We start from the raw sequence: 24,618 nt of genomic DNA, 5'->3' as shown, positions 1-24,618 counted from the left end.
AGAAAACTGGGATTTCCGGGAGTGTCCTCCTTCCTGGGATTGATAAGACATTCTTTTTCCCTCCAAATATGGCAGATTTTGTACTGACGTCAGATGTTTGGACTAGTTAGGCTCTGCTTACATGTACAGTAACTATTCTGATTTTTGGATTCGTCTTATGATCATAAAAACTGAAATAAAATGTTCCAGTACAGGAACAATTCATTGGAATGGAAATGGATCATAAATTATCTTCTGTTTGCTTCCTTTTAAGCTGCTATTCATTTTTTTAGCTGGATCAAAACACACAGTCCCTGATTCATCAAAACTGGTGTAATTCACCCTGGTCTTGATGATGGGTAGTGTCGGAGTCAGAGTCGCCTGATTCATTAAGAGACACACGCATTGCCATAAATCTTACTCCAGTCAGAGATTGGAGTAAAGATTTATGTCATAAGATGTGCCACTTCTCATCATGAATTAGTCGAGCAGGTGTTGCCCCATACTGCCTCTGTCCTGCCCCAGCTTTGCCAATTTTAGCAGAGTTAGCTGGACTGGCATGGAAACGCCAAAAGGTGCAACATTTTTGCCCAACCTCATGTTGCACAAAAATTTAGCAACTTTTAAAATAGTTTTACGCCAAATTTCTGTGGTAAACAATTTGATAAGCCAGACAAGATTCCTACAGATATGGGACCTTTGGCTTAACACACAAACAGCCATTATTTCACTTTCGGGCTAGGGCAGATAATTGGTAATGTATGAAGGATGAATGAATGTGTTTTCTAAGTAAACCTAAATACTAAACATGTCAATGCTGTTAACCTCTTTATTATTTCTTTTAAAACTCCAATGTTGATTGATTGAATTGACATACGCTATTCTGTATAAAGCACTTTATTATCTCGGCTCTATTTTTGCTATATGTAAATATGTTCTACCTGTAGTGTCACTGTTTCTGCTTGGTTGTAATGTTACTTTAATGTTTCTACTTTTCAAAAGTAAAAATTATTAAAAAAAAATAGAAATTCTGGTATGGTTGTAGTGAACCGTAGTACAACAACCCCTACCCCATGTCATACTCAGAGGGGTGCAAAACATTGTATAGTAGCTACGTGTCGTCGGGGTTCTTGGTAACTTTTGATGTGGGTCCTGGGTTCAAATCCCATCAAAGACCATATCTGCAAGGAGTTTGTATGTTCTCCCCGTGTTTGTGTGGGTTTCCTCCTGGTTCTCCGGTTTCCTCCCACATTCCAAAGATATACTGATAGGGAATTTAAATTGTGAGCCCCAATGGGGACAGCGATGATAATGTATGTAAAATGCTGCCGAATATTATGGCACTATAAAAGTAATAATAAAAAATGGACGAATTCTGCACAAAGTGTGGGTCATTCACAGTGAATTAATTGTGACAGAATGTAACCTGCAATCCATAACGCATTATTTTTTTCCATGTGGTTTTTACACATACAAATGTGGTTTAGACCAGTGAGGTGTTTTTTTTTTTAATTACGTACATTCATGGCCGAAAGTGTTGGCACCCTAGAAATTGTTCCAAAAAATGAAGTATTTCTCCCCGAAAATTATTGCAATTATACATGTTTTGTTATACACGTTTATTTCCTTTGTGTCTATTGGAACAACACAAAAACACAGAGGAAAAAAAGGCAAATTGGACATAATTTCACACTACCCACAATTTTCGAAAAGTGTCAACAATTTTGTTAAGCCCATTTTCGGGGTTTAGTGTGAAATTATGTTCAATTTGCCTTTTTTTCTCTGTCCTTGTTTTAAGCATGTGAGGCTCGTTAAAACTCACCTGTGGCAAGTAACAAGTGTGGGCAATATGAAAATCACACCTGAAACCAGATAAAAAGGGGAGACGTTGACTCAATCTTTGTGTGTCTGTGTGTGCCACACTAAGTATGGAGAACAGAAAGAGGAGAAGAAAACTGTCTGAGGACTTAAAAACCAAAATTGTTGAAAAATATCAACATTCTCAAGGTTACAAGTCCATTTCCAGAGATCTTGATGTTCCTTTGTCCATGGTGTGCAACATAATCAAGAAGTTTACAACCCATGGCACTGTAGCTAATCTTCCTGGACGTGGATGGCAGAGAAAATAGTTGAAAGGTTGCAACGCAGGATAGTCCTGATGATGGATAAGCAGCTTCCGTCAAGTTCAAAAGAAATTCAAGCTGTCCTACAGGCTCAGGTCGTGCTGACACTGATGCACCCTATCAGTCAACATTTAAATGAAATGAAACGCTATGGCAGGAGATCCAGGAGGACTGCTGACACAAAGACATAAAAAACACTAGACTAAATTTTGGCAAAATGTACGCTGGTAAGCTTAAATCCTTCTGGGAAAGCGTCTTGTGGACAGATAAGACCAGAATAGAACTTTTTGTTAAAGCATATCATTCTGTTTACCAAAAATAGAAAGAGGCCTACAAAGAAAAGAACACCGTACCTACAGTCAAATATGGTGAAAGTTCAAAGATGTTTTGGGGTTGTTTTGCTGCCTCTGGCACTTGATGCCTTGACTGTGTGCAAAGCATCATGAAATCTGAAGATTACCAAAGAATTTTGGGTCGCAATGTAGTGTCAGAAAGATGGGTTTGCATCCTAGGTCAAGGGTCTTCCAGCATGACAATGATCCCAAACATATTTCAAGAAGCATCCAGAAATGGATGGAAACAAAGCGCTGGAGAGTTCTGAAGTGGTCAGCAATGAGTCCGGATCTAAATCCCATTAAACACCTGTGGAGAGATCTTAAAATTGTTGTTGGGAGAAGACACCCTTCAAATAGGAGAGACCTGGAGCAGTTTTCAACTGGAATTTTGGACCACTTTTCTTTTGCAAAGTGTAAGTAAGAGGCTTGTCAATGGTTATAGGAAGCGATTGAGTGCAGTTATATATTCCAATGGTTGTGCAACCAAATATTAAGTTGAGGGTGCCAACAATTTTGTCCAGTCCATTTTTGGGGGTTTTGTGTGAAATTATGTCCAATTTGCCTTATTTTCTCTGTCTTTTGTGTTGTTCCAATACACACAAAGGAAATTAACATTTGTATAACAAAACGTGTAATTGCAATAATTTTCTGGGAAAGTACTTCATCTTCTGGAACAATTTCAAGGGTGCCAACACTTTTGGCCATGACTGTATAGATTAGCAGGTTTATATACAGCGGTGATCCACATTGATTAAATTGTCTTATGAAATTTGGGTTATTCAGCCTTATAACGCACTGTCTAAATTGCTTGTTTGTGCAAAATCTTTATGCAATTTTGGACTGCACATAAAGAGATGACCCATTACTAACATATGCCATTTCTTTATGATGCATGCACATTGGTACTCCAGTATTCAAAGTGCAGCCTACCCTATTCACTGCTGCAGTACCCCTGCACAGTAAATAGCTGGAACACCCTGTGCAAGAAAAAGTTATGAAGGTGCGAGTGTTTGTAAGGCCACGTGCACACATTCAGTATTTGGTCAGTTTTTTACCTCCGTAATTGTAAGCCAAAACCAGGAGTAGGTAAAAAAAATCCAGAAGTGGTGATGTGTTTCTATTATACGTCTCCTCTGACTGTTCCTCTCCTGATTTTGTCTTAATCAGAGGAAAAGTATAATAGAAACACTTCTATATTTATCACCCACTCCAGTTTTGGCTACAAATACTGAGGCAAAATGCTGACCAAATACTGATAGTCTGAACTTGGCCTTAGAACTCTCATCCTTGAGTATTGCCCCTTGTAAGCATTATGTGATTGTCTGATAAACAGGCAAAATGCTGATTCGTGGGGTCATTTGGATTACTTATGGTGTCATAAACATCATCTGATTGGCGACACATGTAAACAGGTTGTGCTGTATGGGGAAAGAGCGATTATATTAACCTTCGCTCTGCTCCCATCAGTATTTGCTGGCCTGGGTAATCCGCCCAGGAAACAAGCATCGATTGAATAGGATATAGTTGGCGCTCATTAACAGGCTGAAAGCAGCCTTTATAAAGCCACCGTTAGTATCCCTTTATATCAGTCTTGTGTCTCTCCAGACAGTCATAAAGTTGTTATATTATCGGAGCTTTTGTTTAAATATGTTGTTATCTATTTCCTAATCTTCTTCCAAAGAAGAAAGTCCTCTTTTCTTGCAGTTTCACACTACTCATGGTTTACTCTGCACAGACACTTTTGAAGTGTAGAATCTTTGAGCCATTCCAGACCTGGTGTGAATAAGCCCTTTCTTTCTCCACGGGGGAGATCATTATGCCCTACTGGTTCCATCACTTTCAGCCCCCTCTTGTCTGTGCCTGTTAGATGTCATGTGTAGCTTTTACATAATTGTTTATTTACTAAGATTTCATTTCTTACAGTGTTGTCATCAGTCTTTGTTTCCCCTGCACATTCCCATCTGGTGTTGGAGTAAACCATGGTGAAAGCTGATCATCTGCAGCTATTGTTATTGTATGACCTTGTCTTGTCGTCTTTTCTGTTTAGAATACACACACTTTAAGCTGGTGATGGGTGCAATGGTCATCATTAATTAGGAAAGAATGGAGAGATCCAACACCAGTCACCTCTTTGTCCTTCTTCTCTTCTCCTCTCTTGTAAAGGCCTTCATATATTTTAGATAGCTGTCAACCAGCTTTTATCTATTATTTCTACCGACTTCCACATACACAGGAAAGCTCTGCTTAATATTTCTGTATTTTCCTATGAAAGAGCCAAACTCCTCCAGCAGCTTCTTATCTATAAGGAGAACATAGGGATCATCCGTTGAAATTCAACATTCTTCTCATTTGGCGGATGAGAATCAGGAGGCTTCCCCCATATAAATTACTGTTGGATGATCCAGCTAATATGTTCGGATTGTGCCCATTATTTTGTATGGGGGGTCTTTAGTTTACTTACATGTAACAGAGGACATGGAAGCCTCATTCTTCTGGTTGAGGCAAGGAACCCAGCAGTCAAAACCCAACAGTCAGAGTTCCAACAATCAAACATGTGGGAAAAACACCACGCTACCGATCAAATAGTGATCTAAAAGTAAAATATGAAGTAAACTCCAAAAAAAATAACGTTCTGTCTTTCCTGTTGGTTACATCATTTCCTGCAGTTGCGTATTCTTCATATTCACCTGTGAAGACCTTTGTAATTTTATACCTGTCCCTTGAAAACAGCAATGATTGCGAGCTGCAGGAAAAGCTCGTGAGCTCCCATAGTAACATGCAGATGGTTTTGTAATTGAGCTTTCAGGGCCTCTCAAGCTTCGTCCTCCAGTGTTTAGAAAGAATCTATTACTAAGTCAACAGTTGATGGATACCACATGTATATTTATTACTTGTGCATCGAAAGGAATGGTAGTCAGCTGTAAACTTCTTATTCTATGTTTTCAGAAACTAAACCCTTTTCTTTAGTTGTGTAAAATAAGGAATGAAAAAAGTTAATCAAAATCTAAACTAAATTACACTGAGCACTAGACATCATGGAAAACTGGAACGTGTCTGGAGTACAAATCCCAAACTAAAATTGAACTAGGGAAAGGAATGGGCATGATACGATCCTTTATTGCTAGACTTAGTACAACCCAATTATTAAATCAACGAGTGAGCGTGGAATAAAGCAGTCCACGCCCTTCCCTGGAAGAAGGTTCACCTTGACACCTTCATAACCTGGAACCCTTGATAAGTAGGATTTAAGGTGCCAGGAATTTGACCCTAAACTTAACAAAAAGTGAACTTTTTTTTAGTTTGAGTCCAGATTTAAACTTCTGTCCTGCATTCATATCAGTCTACCTGGATATAGTTACATGTCATGGAATACTTGGAATACCTTGATTTAACTTGAGATAGCTGACATTCTTTGCACAGTTGAATGTGGCAAGATATTATAAACCTGAATATTTCTTGCAGGAAACTTGAAGCAAATTTTTTTTTTTAAGTTCCTTTTTTATTTTTTACAGTGCATCTTGATCGTAAGTTGTTGACTTACTGATCATTCAAAAAGTCGTTCCTGACGTCTCCATTCAATTGGACGGAGCTGAACAAGCCACTGTCAGATACTTCCAGCATCACTTGTCATTCACCATGTTATTCCTTCAATCAACACCTGTCATTGGGAGACTTTAGGGCTGCTCCCATACACATTAGGTCATTGGTTGATCCCATAGAGCCTTTTTCATATAGGGCAATGTAAATATTCAACCAGTATAACGTAGAAATACAGATATCGGAATGTGATCTGATCTTGGCCAGCTTTCTGTGCTGCAGGCTTTAGCATGTTCATGTTCCTGTATGGGAGGTATACTCAGGGTGCATAGACTATTTCTGATTTTTTCTAGTCATCTCCTAAAATTACTTTCATATCTAGTCTCACTTTATTTTTGCGTCCATGTTAACAATAAATGTGCTTAAAAAAAGGTCAACTCCCTTCTCTTGGGTTTATATTGAACGCCTGTGGAAAAGCTAATGACTGCTTCCCATAGTATTCTAGTCTCTTGCGGTTTTTTACCTTCCTTGCCTGTATATTTTTAGCCTCCACATCTCCAGTTCTGTGTATTTTCTGCCTGCTAGCCTTTTATTAAAGAGACCATTTTAGAGTGCCCCACGGATCATCTTTGATCACAAAGGACGCTTAGTGCTAAATTAGAGCGTTCAGTTGTTCAGCAAACATGAAGAACGCAAGCTGGAACAAAATGAACTAGTCAACATTTTTAGAATTTTTATGTCACAGCTTGGGTTAGTAAAGAACAAGGAATCTTTCTCTCTTGGTCAAAGAACTTTCTATTGACTTTTTTTCTATCTTTCCGTAGAATCCTGTTAACAACATATTCCACCATTAGCTCTAAAACAATGAATAAGTATCTCCACTGGGTTAACATTTGTTAGGACCTACTTGTCCTGGTCATCAAGTCCCATATTTGTTCTCACTTGTGGGAATTCCTGTATACCGTCTGCGTACAATGTGGCGACAATAGTTGACTAATAAACATTGCTTTGGTTTCTTCTGGTCATAAACGGTTTCTTTTCTTTTCTTCTACAAGCTTATAATGCTTTGGGCAGCAAATGTTTCTTTATTATTTGGGATACTGAGAGAGACCATTTGCAAAGTGTCACTTTACGCTAAACAAAAGGCTTTCATCAGCTTTGGTGGTGTGACCATTTATTAAAGCAGCGCTCCTTCATTCTTTTTGTATCACCCGCGGAGTGGTATCACTAATGCATGTTCCCTGCCCCTAGTAATATACTTACTTCTGACTTCTCCTGTTCTCGGCACTGCTCCAGTCATCTTCTAGTTGTACCTAGCCGGATTGCTGCAGTGTTTTCTGGGTGAGCCGGAGGTCACTTCTCAGTGTAAGTCTATGAGAGTCAGAACAAGGCTCTGTAGACTTGCATTGGGTGCTTGTGTCTGTTGGCTCTGACTTCCGGTCAATTAGAAGCTGTGGTCACAAGATGGAGGAATGGGACTGGAGTGGCACAGGGAAGAGCAGAAGACTGTGGCTGGTATTTTACTGGGAGCAGTGATACCATTCTGTTGGTGAAATGAAAAAAAAAACCCCACCGGAGTGGTGCTTTTAAGTGATGGAGGTAAACATGGAAGACACTGAAAGAGAACCTGTCCGGTCCACCAATGATTTTAAACTGTTACCTTAATGCGTTAGAGCCATATTTCTACATTAAAATAATATTCTTTATGTGCTATGTAAATTTTCATATGTGAAGTTATAAAGTGCGGCTCATTGTATTCCAATTAACCAGGACTAGTCCTGCGGGGCATCTACTAACTCAGATTGCACCAGTGAATTTCCCGCCTGGGTATGCACAATGAAACCTGGGGTATGCTTTCTTTTATTACACATGTCAAGGCAGCAAATGTGTTGTTTTGTGCGTATCTACAAGGTTCTTGGGACTGAGGAGACTCCCTGAGCAGTGCAGAGAATGTCAGCCACCCCAAAGGGGATGTGATTGCAGCAAGTGAGGCTATGACACTGGGTGAGTAGACACTCTGCTGGACTAGCCCTGATTAAATGGAATTTATCAGCAGGTTTTTGCTATGTAATCTGATAGAACCATGATGTAGAGACAGAGACCCAGATTTTACCAATGTATAGCTTAGTTTACTGGTTGCTGCTGATGTGATAGAATCACTGTTTTCTCTGCTACAGTTCTATATGAGCTCTGAATGTTGAGCCCTGTGTAACCCCATTCATACCACTAATTGGCAGCTTTCTGTGTATATAGTATAGTGACAGAAAGCTGCTAATCAGTGCTGGGGGCGAAGTTGGACTAGGATGCACAAGACACCTAGTCCTCTAGTAATAATCTCCTGCTGATAAAACACTGATTTATTGAAACAGCAAAACACAACCCAGTAAGTGAAACAGCACTGTAATCAGGGTCTCTGTCCCTACATCCTACTGCTCTCAGATTACATAGCGAAAACCTGGTGAAAGATTTTTGATATACATGTACATATAAGCTCTAAAGCATTACAATGACAGTTTGAAAGGCATTGGGGGACCTGACTGGCTTCCTTTAAATTTCATGTATAATTTCAGCAAAAATAAAGGCGTCCAGTGTTTTGATAGGTGAAGAACATGGCTCAAATGATTATTTTGCTGTGCATAATAAGCTTGAAGATGGTATGGGCTTCTATTTTTTGTAATACAGTAATATTTAGTATATTTATTAGGTGTGTTCTGCTTTTTTGTACATTTATATCTTTTTTATCTCTTCTAACAGACTTCTTCAGTGAGTGAGCACCAGTGCTACTACAATGAAACGATTGCTTTCTTCTACAACCGAAGTGGAAAACCTCTTGCCACCGAATGGCACACTGTCAACAAGCTAGTGATGGGACTTGGCATCACTGTATGTATATTCATCATGTTAGCCAACTTACTGGTTATGGTGGCTATTTATGTGAATCGGCGTTTCCACTTTCCTATTTATTACTTAATGGCCAATTTGGCCGCTGCAGACTTTTTTGCAGGACTAGCTTACTTTTATCTAATGTTTAATACGGGTCCTAACACTAGAAGATTGACTGTAAGCACATGGCTTCTCCGACAGGGTCTGATTGACACTAGCTTGACCGCCTCTGTAGCCAATTTGCTTGCCATCGCCATAGAAAGGCACATTACAGTATTCAGAATGCAGCTGCATACACGAATGAGCAACAGAAGAGTGGTCGTGGTGATAGTGGTCATCTGGACTATGGCAATCGTGATGGGGGCAATACCAAGCGTTGGATGGAATTGTATCTGCGACCTTGAGCACTGTTCCAATATGGCTCCTCTCTACAGCGATTCCTACTTGGTCTTCTGGGCTATTTTCAACTTGGTCACCTTCGTGGTTATGGTGGTTCTCTACGCACATATATTTGTATATGTCAGGCAGAGGACTATGAGGATGTCAAGGCACAGCTCTGGTCCCAGGAGAAACCGTGATACTATGATGAGTCTTCTGAAAACCGTTGTCATTGTTTTAGGTAAGTGTATTTGTTTCTATGCAGTAACTTATTGAAGATGTTTAGTTGAAGGTGTCCATTATATTGTGGTTCTGAAGGTCTGTATTCTACAGCACAGGAAGGACGGCAGGAGATCATGGACCGACATTATAAGGTGGATGTATGTATAGTAGAGCTAGATATTCCTGATCACGAGCAAGTACATCATCAGCATGTACCTTTTTAATGATAAAATACAATGTAAAAAGATTTCCAACCTTCGTAAAATACAGTTTGTGATCACTTTTCTAAGCAGTAGTAAATCTGTAGTATTTGGTAGCAAATCTCACCATATAAATAAGCAAGAGGGAACCTACTCTCTGGATAGAAGCCCCTTCCTTTTATACTGAGGTTTACAAACGTGTAAAGTTATTTTCAATGTTTTAATATCGATATTTATTTTCCTATTGCTTTTCTGCTGTATGCTCAGGGTCAGATCTTTAGGGAGGGGAAATGATGCATTGGCTCAAACCATTCAGACAAGTATTATTAATCAAACAAAACATTTTAATAAAGTATAAAATGAGCTGGGATCTGACAGCTGGTACCCTACCAATGGCGAGATAATAATCCTGAGAGCCTTTTGTGAATGGAGTGGAAGTTGAGCATGTACATGTCCGTTCCATTCATTCTTAATGGAAGTGCCAAACACCAGTTGAGCGCAGTGCTTGGCTATCATCAGCAGTGCCATTGATGATGAATGGAGCAGAGGTGTGCATGCTAAACCTCCGCTCCATTCAGAGGAGTGCTTCAGAACCCCGTACTCCGGATCGGTCGTGGTCCCCACTCTAGTACCACCAACGATGGGGAAGTTAGCACCTATCCTATAGAGGATAGCTTCCAATTTTGATACAATAAATGTAATATAATATAAGCAGCCAAATTTTGCTCCCGCACTGTCCGGTTAAATGCTCACGTCAGTGTTTTGTAACATAGAGTACACAGATTCAATATGGATGGCCTCCATGTGCTATCCATTCACTTCACAAACCCATTCATAGAAATGTTTGGATTTGGGGCATGAATTGAACCTGTGAGTTGGACATGAAGCCCCCATATAGATTAGAATAAAGTCTGCCGAACCTGCTGATATCGATGGTTTGTTTGACAATCCAATGTGTAAAGGCTCCCCTGAACAGATGATTGTTGGGAAGTTCAAGGGGTATTCCCATCTCCAAGATCCTATCCCAGTATATAATAATTATTGCAAATACCTCCAATTAGAAATGTAGTATAGTTTTTCTGATTCGCTGTCTCTTTCCTCATGTGCAGGCGTTGCAGGACCTTGGGTATCCATGGTTATGACCACTGATATAGTGACAGTTAGCTAGTTGCTAGTGGTCATAACCATAGATACGTAAGGTCCTGCAATGCCTGCACGTGAGGAAAGATATAGCAAATCAGAAAAACTATACTACAAATAACTAGTTAATGCTGCATCCACATACTGTCTCTACACACAGGAGGTAACATCTGCCTGCTTTTATTGCAGAAACTGAGAACCAAGGGGGGTCTCCTGGGAGAATACTAGAGGTGTCAAACATGGCAGCTCGACCTGGAGCCTTTAAAAGGGATTCCCATCTTCAAGATCCCATCCCAATATGTAGTAGATGTAATAATAATTATTGCAAATACCTCCAATTAGAAATGTAGTATAGTTTTTCTGATTCGCTATGTCTTTCCTCATGTGCAGGCTTTTCAGGTATCCATGGTTACGACCACTAATATAGTGACAGTTAGCTAGCTAGTTGCTAGTGGTCGTAACTATGGATACCTAAGGTCCTGCAATGCCTGCACATGAGGAAAGAGACATAGCGAATCAGAAAAATTATACTACATTTCTAAATGGAAGTATTTGCTAATATTACACCTACTACATATTGGGATAGGATCTTGGAGATGGGAATACTCCTTTTAATATTCAGGTTGTCCAATTTGTGGACTGCAGATCCTTTTGATCTCCCTGAAATGGCCACCGCCAGAGATGTCTGTCAGCTGCTCTCTCATAGGAAACACAGGAGTGCTCGGCGGTACTGAAGATATGGCTATCGGCCGACAAGCATCTAAGATGTATGGAGGGGCTTTACTTCTATCGCAGTGTGTATGACATGAGAAAGAAGATGGAAAATCACCAAAATCATTATGCTTTAGTTGATCTTTCCTTCAGCATACAAGAAAATAAAATACCCACAAAATTATAAAGTTTACAAGTAACTAAAGGAATTTTTTAGTATTTGCATATTGATGACCCATTGTTAATCAAGGTCGTCAATATCAGATCTATGGAGGTCTGACTCCTCCACTCTCAGTTGATACTTAAGGCCCCGTCACACTTAGCGACGCTGCAACGATCCCGACAACGATACGACCTGTCAGGGATCGTTGCTGCGTCGCTATGTAGTCGCTGGTGAGCTGTCAAACAGGCAGGCTCACCAACGATCAGGGGAGCAGCGACATCGTGGAAAGAATCTTTCCACGATGTCCTGCTCCTGGTTACCAGCCTGCTGAAGCAGGAGCAGGCTGGTAACCATGATAAACATCGGGTTACTAGGGGCACACGCGCACCTAGTAACCCGTTGTTTATCATGGTTACCACTCTGCTACAGTGAGCAGGAGGTTACCGCTCACTTTAGCAGGCTCGTAACCATGATAAACAGCGGGTTATTAAGTGCGCGTGTGCCCCTAGTAACCCGATGTTTATCATGGTTACCAGCCTGATCGCTGCTCCCGCTGGTCACACACAGCGATGTGTGCTGACCAGCGGGAGGGCAACGACCAAAAAATGGTCCAGGACACTTTGCAGCGATCAGCGACCTCACAGCAGGTGCCTGATCGCTGCAAAGTGTCACACATAGCGACATCGCTGGTGAGGTCGCTGTTGCATCACCAAAACCGTGACACAGCAGCGATCTCGCTATGTGAGACGGGGGCTTTAGTCTGGTTCGGTGATCAGAGCCAGAACACCATAATTTCTTCAAAGTAATTTGAGCTACAGAACCTCAGAACCCCACTGCAGAGTGTACAAAACAATGGTGTCCCGACTTCAGACACTGAACCACCGGCTGCTGGGGCTCTAGTCATCAGCTGAGTGGTGGTGGTGTTGGACCCCCACTAATCTGACATTGATGACCTATTCTAAGGATACGTCGCTTTGTTAGTCTCTGGAAACCCCTTTATACGAGCAAATGACTCCAATATCTGCATTTCCCTTGGCACTAACTCTGTACGTTGCACTGCGCTATTACCACAGTACGTGACAAGTATGACCTATTACTGTAAAATAGTCTATTTAACACTTTATTTCCTGAGCATCTGCAGGAAATCACATTTCTGTTTTCTTGTAGTTATAATAATTGACCTCTGCATATATTATAATGTTTCACAAAGTTATACAAATTCCCAATGTCCCGTATATAAAATTTATGTGTTACTCGGGCATAACAGTAGTTTATTAATATTGGTTCTGTCAGTCCTGGGCTCCGTGAATGTGATTAAAACGCTCTTTGTATTAGCTACCCCAGGAAACAAAGGACAAAGAAAAAAAGTAAAATTCAATCTTTTTAGAGAAGTTCTCTTTTAAGCCATCAGTTCTGCTAATGTGGTAAAGGGGTAAAAGAAAATGACCAAAAATGACGGTTATTCAAAGGTTTTCATAGATTCATAGATGTATCTTTATACATTGAAGGAAAGCTGTCCATTCAGTAAATGTCAGCCTTTGTTTAGCCCACGACCATAGTGATTTTAGTAACAGGGCGTATTGTTGTGCTGGTGAATAAGATGACCCCACAAGCCAAGCGGAGAAACTGGGATTAGGCACCGGGCGTCATCTATTTAGTGGTTCCAAGACTGACATAAGACAGACCATTGAGCTGCTATGATTTGTCGGCACTTGTATATCACATGTACTGCTAAACTTTGTGTGCTATGCATGATTTTAGCTTCATGACTCAGATCTCCCTGGCACATCCTTCACTTGTATAATGTCACAATCCATTTATTATTTATTGCCTTCATATTTTGTAGCACTTTACAGACATTATCATCACTGTCCCCATTGGGGATCACCATCTACATTCCCTATCAGTATGTCTTTGGAGTGTGGGAGGAAACCTGAGAACCGGGAGGAAAGGCACGCAAACAAGGGGAGAACATACAGCCTCCTTGCAGATCTTGTCCTTGGTGGGATTTAAACCCAGGACCCCAGCGCTGCAAGGCTGCAGTGCTAACCACTGAGCCACTGTGCTGCTATCAGTCCATTATATAGCTTTTAAATGGCATCTGACCACTTTCTAGACACATCTGTCCTAGGGAATAGGTGTATTCTGCACGAAATACCTACACTGGAGCATCTGTTCTCAAATCCTGATACTGTCCAATCAGTACTACCAGAGCCAGACTGTGTAGGAACACAATGGGAATTGTAATGCCAAGATGTCAATTTAATGATACATTTCCAGAAGGATTAACAGAGTAAGGGCTTATGCAGACGTCCATGCAAATCGGTCAGATCTCGAACTGCAATGCATGGACCGGCCGTGAGTCTCCAGACCGGAGCATGACAGCTGCCTGTATTTCTGAGGCTGCGAATTGCCTCTTCAGAGAGGACTAGAACTCTATAGCGTCATCTGTTGAAAGCCGCAATCCTACAAGTCACTATCGACCCTTTAACGAGCCTTGTAATATGACTTGGGATAAAAGCCAAATCAGAACCTTAATTTGCAAACAGTGTTTCGGGGAATTGCCCCTCGTCAGTGGAAAGTGTGAGAACTGGTTTGGCTGCATGAGAGGCTCTGGGCTAGGTCTAAGGGGTAACGTTTCTCCTTGTGGAGAGTGAGCTGTCACGTTTGGGTCGGGAGACCCATGGCCAGTCCATGTATTAGCAGTCTGTGCAGTTCTGAGTGTCTCAGATCTTGCTAGAAAAACAGTCAGGAGACCTGATCGGTCCTGTTTAGTCTGACAACTAGGTTTTTTTGTTTGTTTTTTTCTGAAAGCCTGGATAAAATCTTTCATTATAAGAATAATGGATTCTTTAGTATCGTTTTGAAATCCAATGTGAATGTAATTGCTTCCATTAGACTACGTATCTTTTTACTTAATATTGCTGTGTATGTTTAGTTAAAAAGTAGGCTGACCATGAACATGAAATTTTAGTCAGGATACTCTACAATATAATGTTTGTGGGGACTCCCCAATGTCTACCATTGAAGGAATCAAGGATCTGCAGTGATGTGGTTCTAGCCTTCAGATTTGTAACAGTTAAGACTCACAGATTTCCATACATGCTAAACCTATTATTGGTAGACAATTATGGACTTTTTATGGACAGCTGTTATTAATTTAGCACGAATCTGATCAACAGCTATATTTTAATAATTAATTAGGATTATCCTCTCTGCATTTACGTTGCACAACATACATGTTATCTGAAGCAAAAGCCATTTTAGTCGTCAATCCAAGGTTCTCAGCCCCTCTCCCTGCCACACCGTAACTCTATGTTGTGATATGAAGTAATTTAACCACGACCTAGTTATTTTGTGGGAGGATGGGGCACAGCTCCTGTGCCCCATGTATCAGCAGCAGGTGCCAGCTGTAGTATACACCCAACATGCCATTAAACTCCTTAGATGTCCAGTACCATCTACTGTATATGCGCATGACACCTTAATTATACACATCATCTCCTGACATCCTCCTGCATTACTTCAAAATACAAGGGATTGTCTGCCCGTTGTCCCTAACATCATGTCCTCCCCATATGTGAAACTGAATCTCTCCAAAACCGAAATCCTTGTGTTTCCTCCCTCTACTAACCTACTTATACCCAATACAACAATTTTCTTGGGTGATTCAACCATAACTCCCAAACAGCACGCTCCCTGTTTTGGGGTCACATTTAACACAGAACCGTTCTTTATTCCCTATATCCTATCACTCACTCGTGTCACCTGGATGTGAAAAAACTTCTCCAGTGTCTGACATTTCCTCACCTTTGAAACTGCAAAAACTCTTACTGTCGCTCTTATTCCTTCTTGCCGCCTGGACTACTGCAACTCTCTACTGATTGGTCTCCCTCTTACCAAACTTTGTCCTCTGTAATCTGGTCTATATGTGAAAGCCAGAATTGTTTTTCTGTCCAGCCGCTTCACCGATGCCTCAACCTTATGCCAGTCATTGCGCTGGTTGCCCATCCACTACAGATTACAATATAAACTCATCGCCCTAACCCACAAAGTTCTCCACATTTCTGCACCACCATACATCACCTCACTCACCTCTGCCTATCACCCTATTTGTGCTCTTTTCTGCTACTGATCTAAGATTAGCATCCTCCATAATCCAAACCTTCCACTTCCATTTCCAAGACTTCTCTCCTGCTGCGCCAGTCTTCTCGGAAGATCTAATTAATACTTTGCCCCCACTTTTTTAAGCATGCATTAAAAACACATCTCTTTAGACAAGTTTATCACTTAATTTCACTAATCTAACTATCCCCTGTTCCCCCTTCTAATTTTTTCTCAGAATCTGGTCCCTTTTATTCATCTGTCTCCACATCTTCCATGCACCCAATAGCACTTGGTAACCAGATACTGGTTAATGACCTGGTCAAGCCGCTTTAGATCGTAACCCCTATGTATTAAAATCATGGCTGGACCATACGTGACAAGCACGTTCTACTTATTCTATTCCCCTCCCTTCCCCATCTCCTTGTAGATTGTATCTAGCGAGCAGGGCCCTCACTCCTCCTGTAACTGTTAACTCTGAGTTACTCTGTAATGTCTTTATTGTCTGCACATGTTCCTGCTTAATTGTAAAGTGCTGTGGAATGTGTTGGCGCTATATAAATTACTATTATTAATAATATAATATTAGATGTCAAGGTGAATTGTGACCATGGCATCGAAGAGCATAACCAAGGGAGGGGGTCTCCCTTTTGTATCCTTATAGGAAACCTGCAGGTTACTGATGTTTGTCATGGCAGCCAGGCGCCTAATAAAGGCCCCTTGGGCTATATGGCCTGGCTGAAGACAGTTATAACTGTATAAAAAAAAAGTGAGACCATAGAGGAGGCAGGAAATTAGTCGTGTAATATTTAGAAAAAAACGAGTATACTTTCCTGTGACACAGATGGAATACTGAAGTAGGTGGTATCATAATATTATCAGTACAGAATTAATACTTCTGCTGTCCCTGGATTAGATGTGGTGCATTGGATTTCCTTGCATCTGAAGTCAAGACAGTGAATTTAGGTTGTCCATGTAGACACCTCCTCAATACAGAAGTGTGAAGATCTACCAATACTAGAAACTATTAGGACAACCTAAGCTCCTCCGATTGAATCACAGACCTTGCAAGAGCTTGTAAGAAAAGCCGAGGATGGTGTTCATCACACAGAAATGTTCCACCAGTTAGTTCCATGTGAACATCTACACAGTGGAACTGCTGCATACCACTGATATTAATGGCCAGCCGTTATGAAGTTCCTATGGGACAACCAATAGAAATCGTTTTTAAGATGCATTCTTTACATTATTTTCCAGAAAGACTAAATATCACGTTTTACAACAGAAGGCATTTATAGCTTGCATGCAAGTTCTGCTGTTTTTTTCAAATTAGTGGCTTTCTTTTCCTCTGGGCCAAGCCAGCCTGTGGTACAGAATCTGTGCCCGGAGCACGGCTGACTCTACATTGTATAAAGCAAATGATTAATGACTAGCACTCAAATCATTTCTTATCTAAGAAAAACTCCCATTTATTAAACAATGCTTGTCTGAAATTATTCTGTTATTTATGACTGCATTAACAAGAAGTGGACTCTGACCATCCCTTCAATATGTTCTCTATTAGATTGATGTGAACTTTTTATGAGTTACTCCCAAAAATAACAAGCTATTCCCTATCTGTCGCTGGGGGTCAGGGATGAACACTGATTTGCAATAAGTATGTCTGGCAACCCCCCTTATTTTATGGTGACAAAGCTACAGATAATATATATTTTGTGTGTGTATTACAGAGTTCCCTCTTATTATGAATTGCATCCTCTCTTGTTATGTACAGCACCATCCCTTATTACGTATCACCCTCTCTTGTTATATAAAACACTGTACCTTACATAGTGGATTCTCTTGTCATATTTGTTATAGCACCCTCTGTTTATTTCATAGCATCATCAATTGTCATGTATAGCACCATCTCTTATTATATAGAATCCTCTCTGGTTATCTATGGCACCATCCCTAACATAGCATAATCTCTGATTTTTATTATTCCTAGCGCCCTGTTTATTACATACAACCCCTGGCAAAAATTATGGAATCACCGGGCTCGGAGGATGTTCATTCAGTTGTTTAATGTTGTTGAAAAAAAGCAGATCACAGACATGGCACAAAACTAAAGTCATTTCAAATGGCAACTTTATGGCTTTAAGAAGCACTAAAAGAAATCAAGATTAAAACTGTGGTATTCAGTAAGGGTAATTTTTTTCAGACCAAGCAGAGGGAAAAAAATTATGGAATCACCCTGTAAATTCTCATTTCCAAAACAAACACCTGCATAAAAATTAGATCTGCTCGATAGTCTGCATCTAAAAAGGAGTGATCACACCAAGGAGAGCTGTTGCACCAAGTGGACTGACAAGAATCGTGGCTCCAACATGAGAGATGTCAATTGAAACAAAGGAGAGGATTATCAGACTCTTAAAAGAAGGTAAATCATCAAGCAATGTTGCAAAAGATGTTGGTTGTTCACAGTCAGCTGTGTCTAAAATCTGGGCCAAATACAAACAACATGGGAAGGTTGTTAAAGGCAAACATACTGGTAGACCAAGGAAGACCTCAAAGCGTCAAGACCAGAAACTTAAAGCAATATGTCTCCAAAACAGGAAATGCACAACAAAACAAATAAGGAACAAATGGGAGGAAACTGGAGTCAATGTCTGTGACTGAACTGTAAGAAACTGCCTAAAGGAAATGGGATTTACAAACAGAAAAGCTAAACATAAGCCAACATTAACACCTAAACAGAAAAAAAACAAGGTTACAATGGGCTAAGGAAAAGCAGTCGTGGACTGTGGATGACTGGATGAAGGTCATATTCAGTGATGAATCGCGAATCTGCATTGGGCAAGGTGATGATTCTGGAACTTTTGTTTGATGCCGTTCCAATGAGATTTATAAAGATGACTGCATGAAGAGAACATTCAAATTTCCACAGTCTTTGATGATAGGGGCTGCAAGTTAGTTAAAGGCACTGGGGAGATGGCTGTCATTACATCTTCAATAAATGCCCAAGTTTACATTGAGATTTTGGACAGTTTTCTTATCCCATCAATTGAAAGGATGTTTGGGGATGATGACATAATTTTTCAAGATGGTAATGCATCCTGCCATAGAGCAAAAACTGTGAAAACATTCCTTGAAAGAAGACACATAAGGTCAATGTCATGGCCTTATGGAAGTTGAAGAAAATGGTCCATGACAAGGCTCCAACCTGCAAAGCTGATCTGGCAACAGCAATCAGAGAAAGTTGGAGCCAGATTGATGAAGAGTACTGTTTGTCATTCATTAAGTCCATGCCTCAGAGACTGCAAGCTGTTATTAAAGCCAGAGGTGTTGCAACAAAATACTAGTGATGTATTGGAGTGTTCTTTGGTGTGTTTGTTTTTCATGATTCCATAATTTTTTCTTCAGAATTGAGTGATTCCATAATTTTTTTCCCTCTGCTTGGTCTGAAAAAAATTACCCTTACTGAGTAACACATTTTTAATCTTGATTTATTTTAGTGTTTCTTAAAGCCCTAAAGTTGCCATTTGAAATGACTTTAGTTTTGTGCCATGTCTGTGATCTGCTTTTTTTCAACAACATTAAACAACTGAATGAACATCCTCCGAGCCCGATGATGCCATAATTTTTGCCAGGGGTTGTAGTATCCTCTTGTTATTAATAGCACCCTTTCTTTATTTCATAGTGTCCTCTCTTGTTAGATATAAATTAAAAAAAAGCCTGAGTAATATTGGAAAGCTTCTTTTTTTTCTATCTAAAAAGAGAGGACTCTATGTAAAGAGAGGGCGCTGTTATTAACAAAAATGAGAATACGCTATGTAAGGGACGGTGCTTTGCTTAACTTTTGGCGAATGCTATATAATAATGGACGTAATAAGAGGAGAAATTATGTAATTAAGGACGGCGCTATGTTCATGCATCCATGTGAAGTCTGTGCTGCCCAGACATCACACACACATTGAGAATGTCCTATTCTGAGCCTCAAAATCTGATCAGAAATAGATATGCTCTCAGTCTTACAAATCTCATTCTCCGATCTGTGATTTTCACGGATATATATTTAGATATACTCATATTGTATGTGCTGTCCGAATAAATAAAAATCTAGAAGCACACGGACATTTCACACAAATGTCTGAGTGTAGTTTAAGGGAGGTTGTTTTGCAAGCAGCAGTATTACTCCCATAATCTCTCTGCGTGTCATACAATGTACAGTAGATACTGAATAAATACATCCAGTGACCACTGATGTCTCCTCTGATTAGAGATGTTCTCTCTTGTTTCATCTTCATCTGATAAGAGCTTCATGTGGACCTCCTCCAACCACGAGTCGTCTTATCACACTGATCACCGCAACCCTGTAAATAACAAGGTCACATATATGTACATTTATCTCCTGGATAAAAAAAATCCCCCACACTGTATCTCAGAATAGAAATGTATACCACACCATTAACATACAATTAGCCACCCACCGTTTAGAAAAATAAATTGAAAAGCCGGCGCTGTGCCTCCATATAATTTCTGCTGCCCAATAAAGTATAAATTAAGCAGTCACACTGACTCCCCTCAGATTCATTCTAAATCCCTGTCCTGTGTCATCTCTTTCCCAAATTCTTTAGAAGTCCCCGTATAGAGTACCTTCAATTCATTACAAGTCCCAGATGGCATCCTTTCACCCCCAATTCATTTCAAGTCTCTGTATAGCATTATCCTGAACTGCCAAATGCATTATATATTCCTGATGGCATCCTCCTTCATCCCCTAATTCATTATAAGTTCCTGATAGCATCCTCCCTCATCCCCCATTTTATTACAAAGCGTCCTATATCCCTTTTTCCCCCCATCGTGCTCTCCCCACTGTATTAGAAGAATCGCTCATCTCCAGATGATCCCCGCAGCATTACTTCCTTCCTCTTCTGGCCAGTTAGTATCTAAATGATGCAGGCAGCATTCTACTGTCATCCCTCTGCGTGCCTGAATCCTAGAGAAAGCATCGGGCAGGAAGCTGAAGATGGTTTTCTACTGTTGGCAGCTGAGCTGCTGGAATGCTCCCTGCCCAGCGTGCCCCTAATTATGAGGGCAACGTGCCAGATTATAATTTGCAATATAATTCGGTCCTGCATGGGTCCCCATCCACCTCTAGACCCCTGTGCAGCTGTGCGCCCCTGGCTGAGGGTCCAGCTATCCTAAGATGGAGGTTCTGGAACCCCAAAAAAGGCTCTACAGCCCCTTCTTGAATTGAAGCAGAGTTGCACTTGATCGACTTCAGCTCCTTTCATTGTCTATAGAATACTGTAGAAAGCGGAGAGTGGTACTTGGCTATTTCTGGCATTCCTATTGACAATCAATGGAGGGGAGCATGAGGACCTTCACTCCATTCAAGACTGGGCTGCCGAGGTTCCTGAGGTCAGGATCACTAAAGGTCCCAATGGTTGGACCCCCAGCAATTGACAAGTTATCCCCTATCATATGTATAGGGGATAACTTGTTTTACTGTCAATAACCCTTGAAATCCTATTTGGTAATTTAAATCAATCCTCTTCCCTGGCGTGGAAAAGAGACTATTATTTTGTCATGTATAGTCACGGTACTTGTTGCCTTCCTTTTGTCTTGGCTGAGACTAGCATTCTGGTCCTCCTGCATCCAAGATGGCCACTACAGTGGTAGGTTTGAGCCACTCCTGCACAGCAAAGAAAAGGCAGAGGGAGGTGTGGTTCGGGATTACTAGTGCGCACTCCTAGCCACGTCAGTAGCCATCTTGGATGCAGGAGGACTGAAACGCCGGTATCAATGGAGAGACAGCGGGAAATAAACAGAATTCTCGGTGATTATACATGTCAAATGTATAGTAACTCGTCAGTGACAGGGTGCAAGGTAATCACTACTGTGGCCACCATGAAAGTTCCCTGACACACCTACCTTCCCCAGACCCCTGAATGACAGGTATTCCTAGTCGTACAATGATACAGGAACAGGGGATGGAACGTTGTTTCCTATAACTAGGTAGATTAGCTCATTGTTAGGCTGAAAATAAGTGACCCCCGCGAAGGCTGTAATCGTGGCTAAGCTGAATGACTACTTGAAAAGTCCTAAGGACTAAAATTTAAAGTTATAAATTAAAAATAAAGAAATAGGTAAAATAATTAAAAAGAATTGCAAACAAAATGAAGAAAAAAATGTATTCTAATTTACAAACTAAACAAATCTTCTACCGGTCATTGTGATATGACTTTTTTTATTCTCTTCAGAGTGAATTAAGCTGAATATATATAATTCGATTTTCTATGCATATGGATACTTTTTGCATCTTCCATGTTCTGGTTGTGCATGCTTGCACTTGTACTATGACAGCAGAGGAATATGATTTACTAAAATGGATTTCTTTTAGCATACTTGTTCTGCATAAAGGTTCAGGAAGGTATTACTGCTTTGTATTCGGTTTCATGATGTTTTTTTTTCAAGATTCAAGGAATAGATGCAACTGCTGACAAACGAATGAGTGTTCTCTTTTCTTTACTGTACAATGTTAGGGAAACAGCGCCTCCAGTGGCAGCATGGTTCTAGGAACTTCTGAACAAAGCACCTTTCAGATGTGGAACAGACCTACATTGCTATGATTGCCAATGATAGAGACGGCAGTATACACTTCAAAGTACGGCTGTTTTCTATGATGTCCCTTTAAACTAGCACTCTGTCAGGAAGAGACAGGTTTTGCTTTATGCACTGGTGCTGGAACTGTGTCTGTAAAAGCTTTAAAGTGAAAAATGTGCAGATGATCTAGGAATATGGAAATCTGGAGGGGGATTACTTGCACAAAATGAAAGTGTTTGCTGCCTTGATGCAGAAGGTTTCTCTTCCTGAATAACATGGCGATTTTCTGTAAAGAGCCTTTCATGAGTGCGGCTAACTGGAAACTCTAGGGATCCCCGCTCCATTTGGAGACTTTGCTGTATATAAAGTTACAGGCGAGGTGAAATGCTGATGTAAATACAACTAAGTTAAAGGCTGAGTGGATGAATGAAAGAAGTTTCCCATTAGGACGTGACCTTGGGATGTACATCCCGAATCCTAAATGAAGAAGGGAAGCACTATGTTCTAGGGCGCTGACGTGTTCAAGGGATTACCGTGCTCCATGATGGCATGTTTTGGATGGAGACTAATAAGATCTATGCTTTCGAGCCACAAAACAGTCTGTGTTTATTCATCACACTATATGGTCATGTGACTTTAATATAAATTTTATTATAGATTTTTTTTAAAAGAGTATTCCAGGAAATAGAAGTTGGGTAATAATAAGTGATTGATGGTTATTCTTCTGTCAGGATCCCCACTGATTGCCAGAATGGGACGTTATTTTTATTAAATTGGAGTGGCAGTGCACACATGTGATCGCCACTCCGTTTAAGCCTTAATGGACTGCCAAAAATTTAGTGGAGCGCTTTGACGGCCCTTAGAGAGTGAATGGAGTGGTCACTTCATTCTAAAGGATATAAAAGTGCCCCTCTCTGGCTTTCATTGGGGCTCCTGTGGCTAGGTGACAAGGTCTACCTGTTGGAATACCCCTTTTAAGTCTTGTGATTTTTAGAAGTCGCGCAGTAAAAACAAAAGGGGTTTAACCAACTTTTCTTATAGTTTTTGATTTATCAAGCCATGATTACATGAATTGTTTCAAGATTTGGGTAGAAATCCTTTTTAAATAATTTTGGGCCTGCAATGTCAGCCCACGATGGCATTGTGTTCCAGTACTGTCAAGTCTGATACTTCCGATTGCTGAGAAATGGCAGCTTTGCTTCGTAAAATATCCTTTTCTGTGTTTAGATTAGTCAAACTGTCGCCTGTCTAGTCACCAGATATACATGAGAGGATACTTGTAGAGGTAGCTTATCTCCGAGGCCATGTCTGCTTCCTGACACAGATGCTTACTGTATGTCACTTGTCATTGACTGATAGGAGAAAGCTGTGTACGGGGTTTCCATTTGTTAGAGGCATCTAGTAACTGAACTGTCCAGCCATTTTTCTACTGGTAGGGTAAAATTCTAATATTCGGTGAACCTTGTAGCCAACAAATGGTTTTCTTATTGTTTCTTTCCTGGAAGTTTAATTTTCCACAATTATTTACTCGCTCCGGTGCTGTTGAATGTATAGATTTAGTACATGCTGAGAGGTTTCCAGCATTCTTCTATGACCTCTACTTCTTCTTCTCAAAATTTAAAGGGTTAAATTGCAGGAAGATTGGCCAGTCAGGCACAAGGAAAAATTTTCATGAGCAGATTAGCAGGAATTCTAGACCATCATCGTCCGGATTAAGTGTACTCCATTTATAATGCAGTGCTCCATCAAGTTGTGATATTGTAATTTAAAAATATCTAACTTGACAGTACAGCTGGTTATTCATTCTGAATCTCCATCAAAATGTCAACTGAATTAGAAAAATTAAAAAAAAAAAAAAAAAAAAAGACATTTCTAGAAAAAAATAATCAAAGGGATTTTTCAGGCGATGAAAAATTGTTCTCAAGAGGTTCTGGTTAAAAATAATAAAATTATAGTAAACTGACACTCCGCAGCTACTGTTCTGGCAGTCACTCCTTCCCCGCTGGTCTTTTCTATCCTGGGCGCACCAGAAACTTATGGATATGCCTGCTCCGTTAATCAGACCATGTGCAATGTGTCTGGACGAGGAAGCACAGATCAGCATGGACAGGATAAGCACCGAAATAAGTGTTATGGTGGGTCATTGTGTGTAAGGATAGCTTATTTTTAACTGGTCTGAGCTATTTTAATAATTTAATATTAATTTTAATTGGCCGAAAAACCCCTTTTAAAGGGAACCTGTCAGTTAGTAC

The 24,618-nt window shown here is 40.3% G+C and overlaps 1 protein-coding gene across 6 annotated transcripts in view; it reads left to right on the top strand.

Annotated features, from left to right (window-relative positions):
* LPAR1 (lysophosphatidic acid receptor 1) overlaps positions 1 to 24,618 on the top strand; it is a 205,278-nt gene that overhangs the window by 162,196 nt on the left and 18,464 nt on the right. For all 6 annotated transcript variants that reach the window (XM_073664790.1, XM_073664799.1, XM_073664761.1 and 3 more), the window contains one exon: positions 8,729 to 9,476. In XM_073664790.1, coding sequence (XP_073520891.1) covers positions 8,729 to 9,476 — 748 coding nt within the window. The remainder of the gene's footprint in view (positions 1 to 8,728; positions 9,477 to 24,618) is intronic.

The sequence above is a fragment of the Phyllobates terribilis genome, unplaced genomic scaffold (assembly GCF_046119375.1).
Source record: "Phyllobates terribilis strain yellow unplaced genomic scaffold, ASM4611937v1 Scaffold_1__5_contigs__length_1240528914, whole genome shotgun sequence".
Classification (NCBI taxonomy): Eukaryota; Metazoa; Chordata; class Amphibia; order Anura; family Dendrobatidae; genus Phyllobates; species Phyllobates terribilis.
This window is presented reverse-complemented; position numbering and strand designations above follow the sequence as displayed.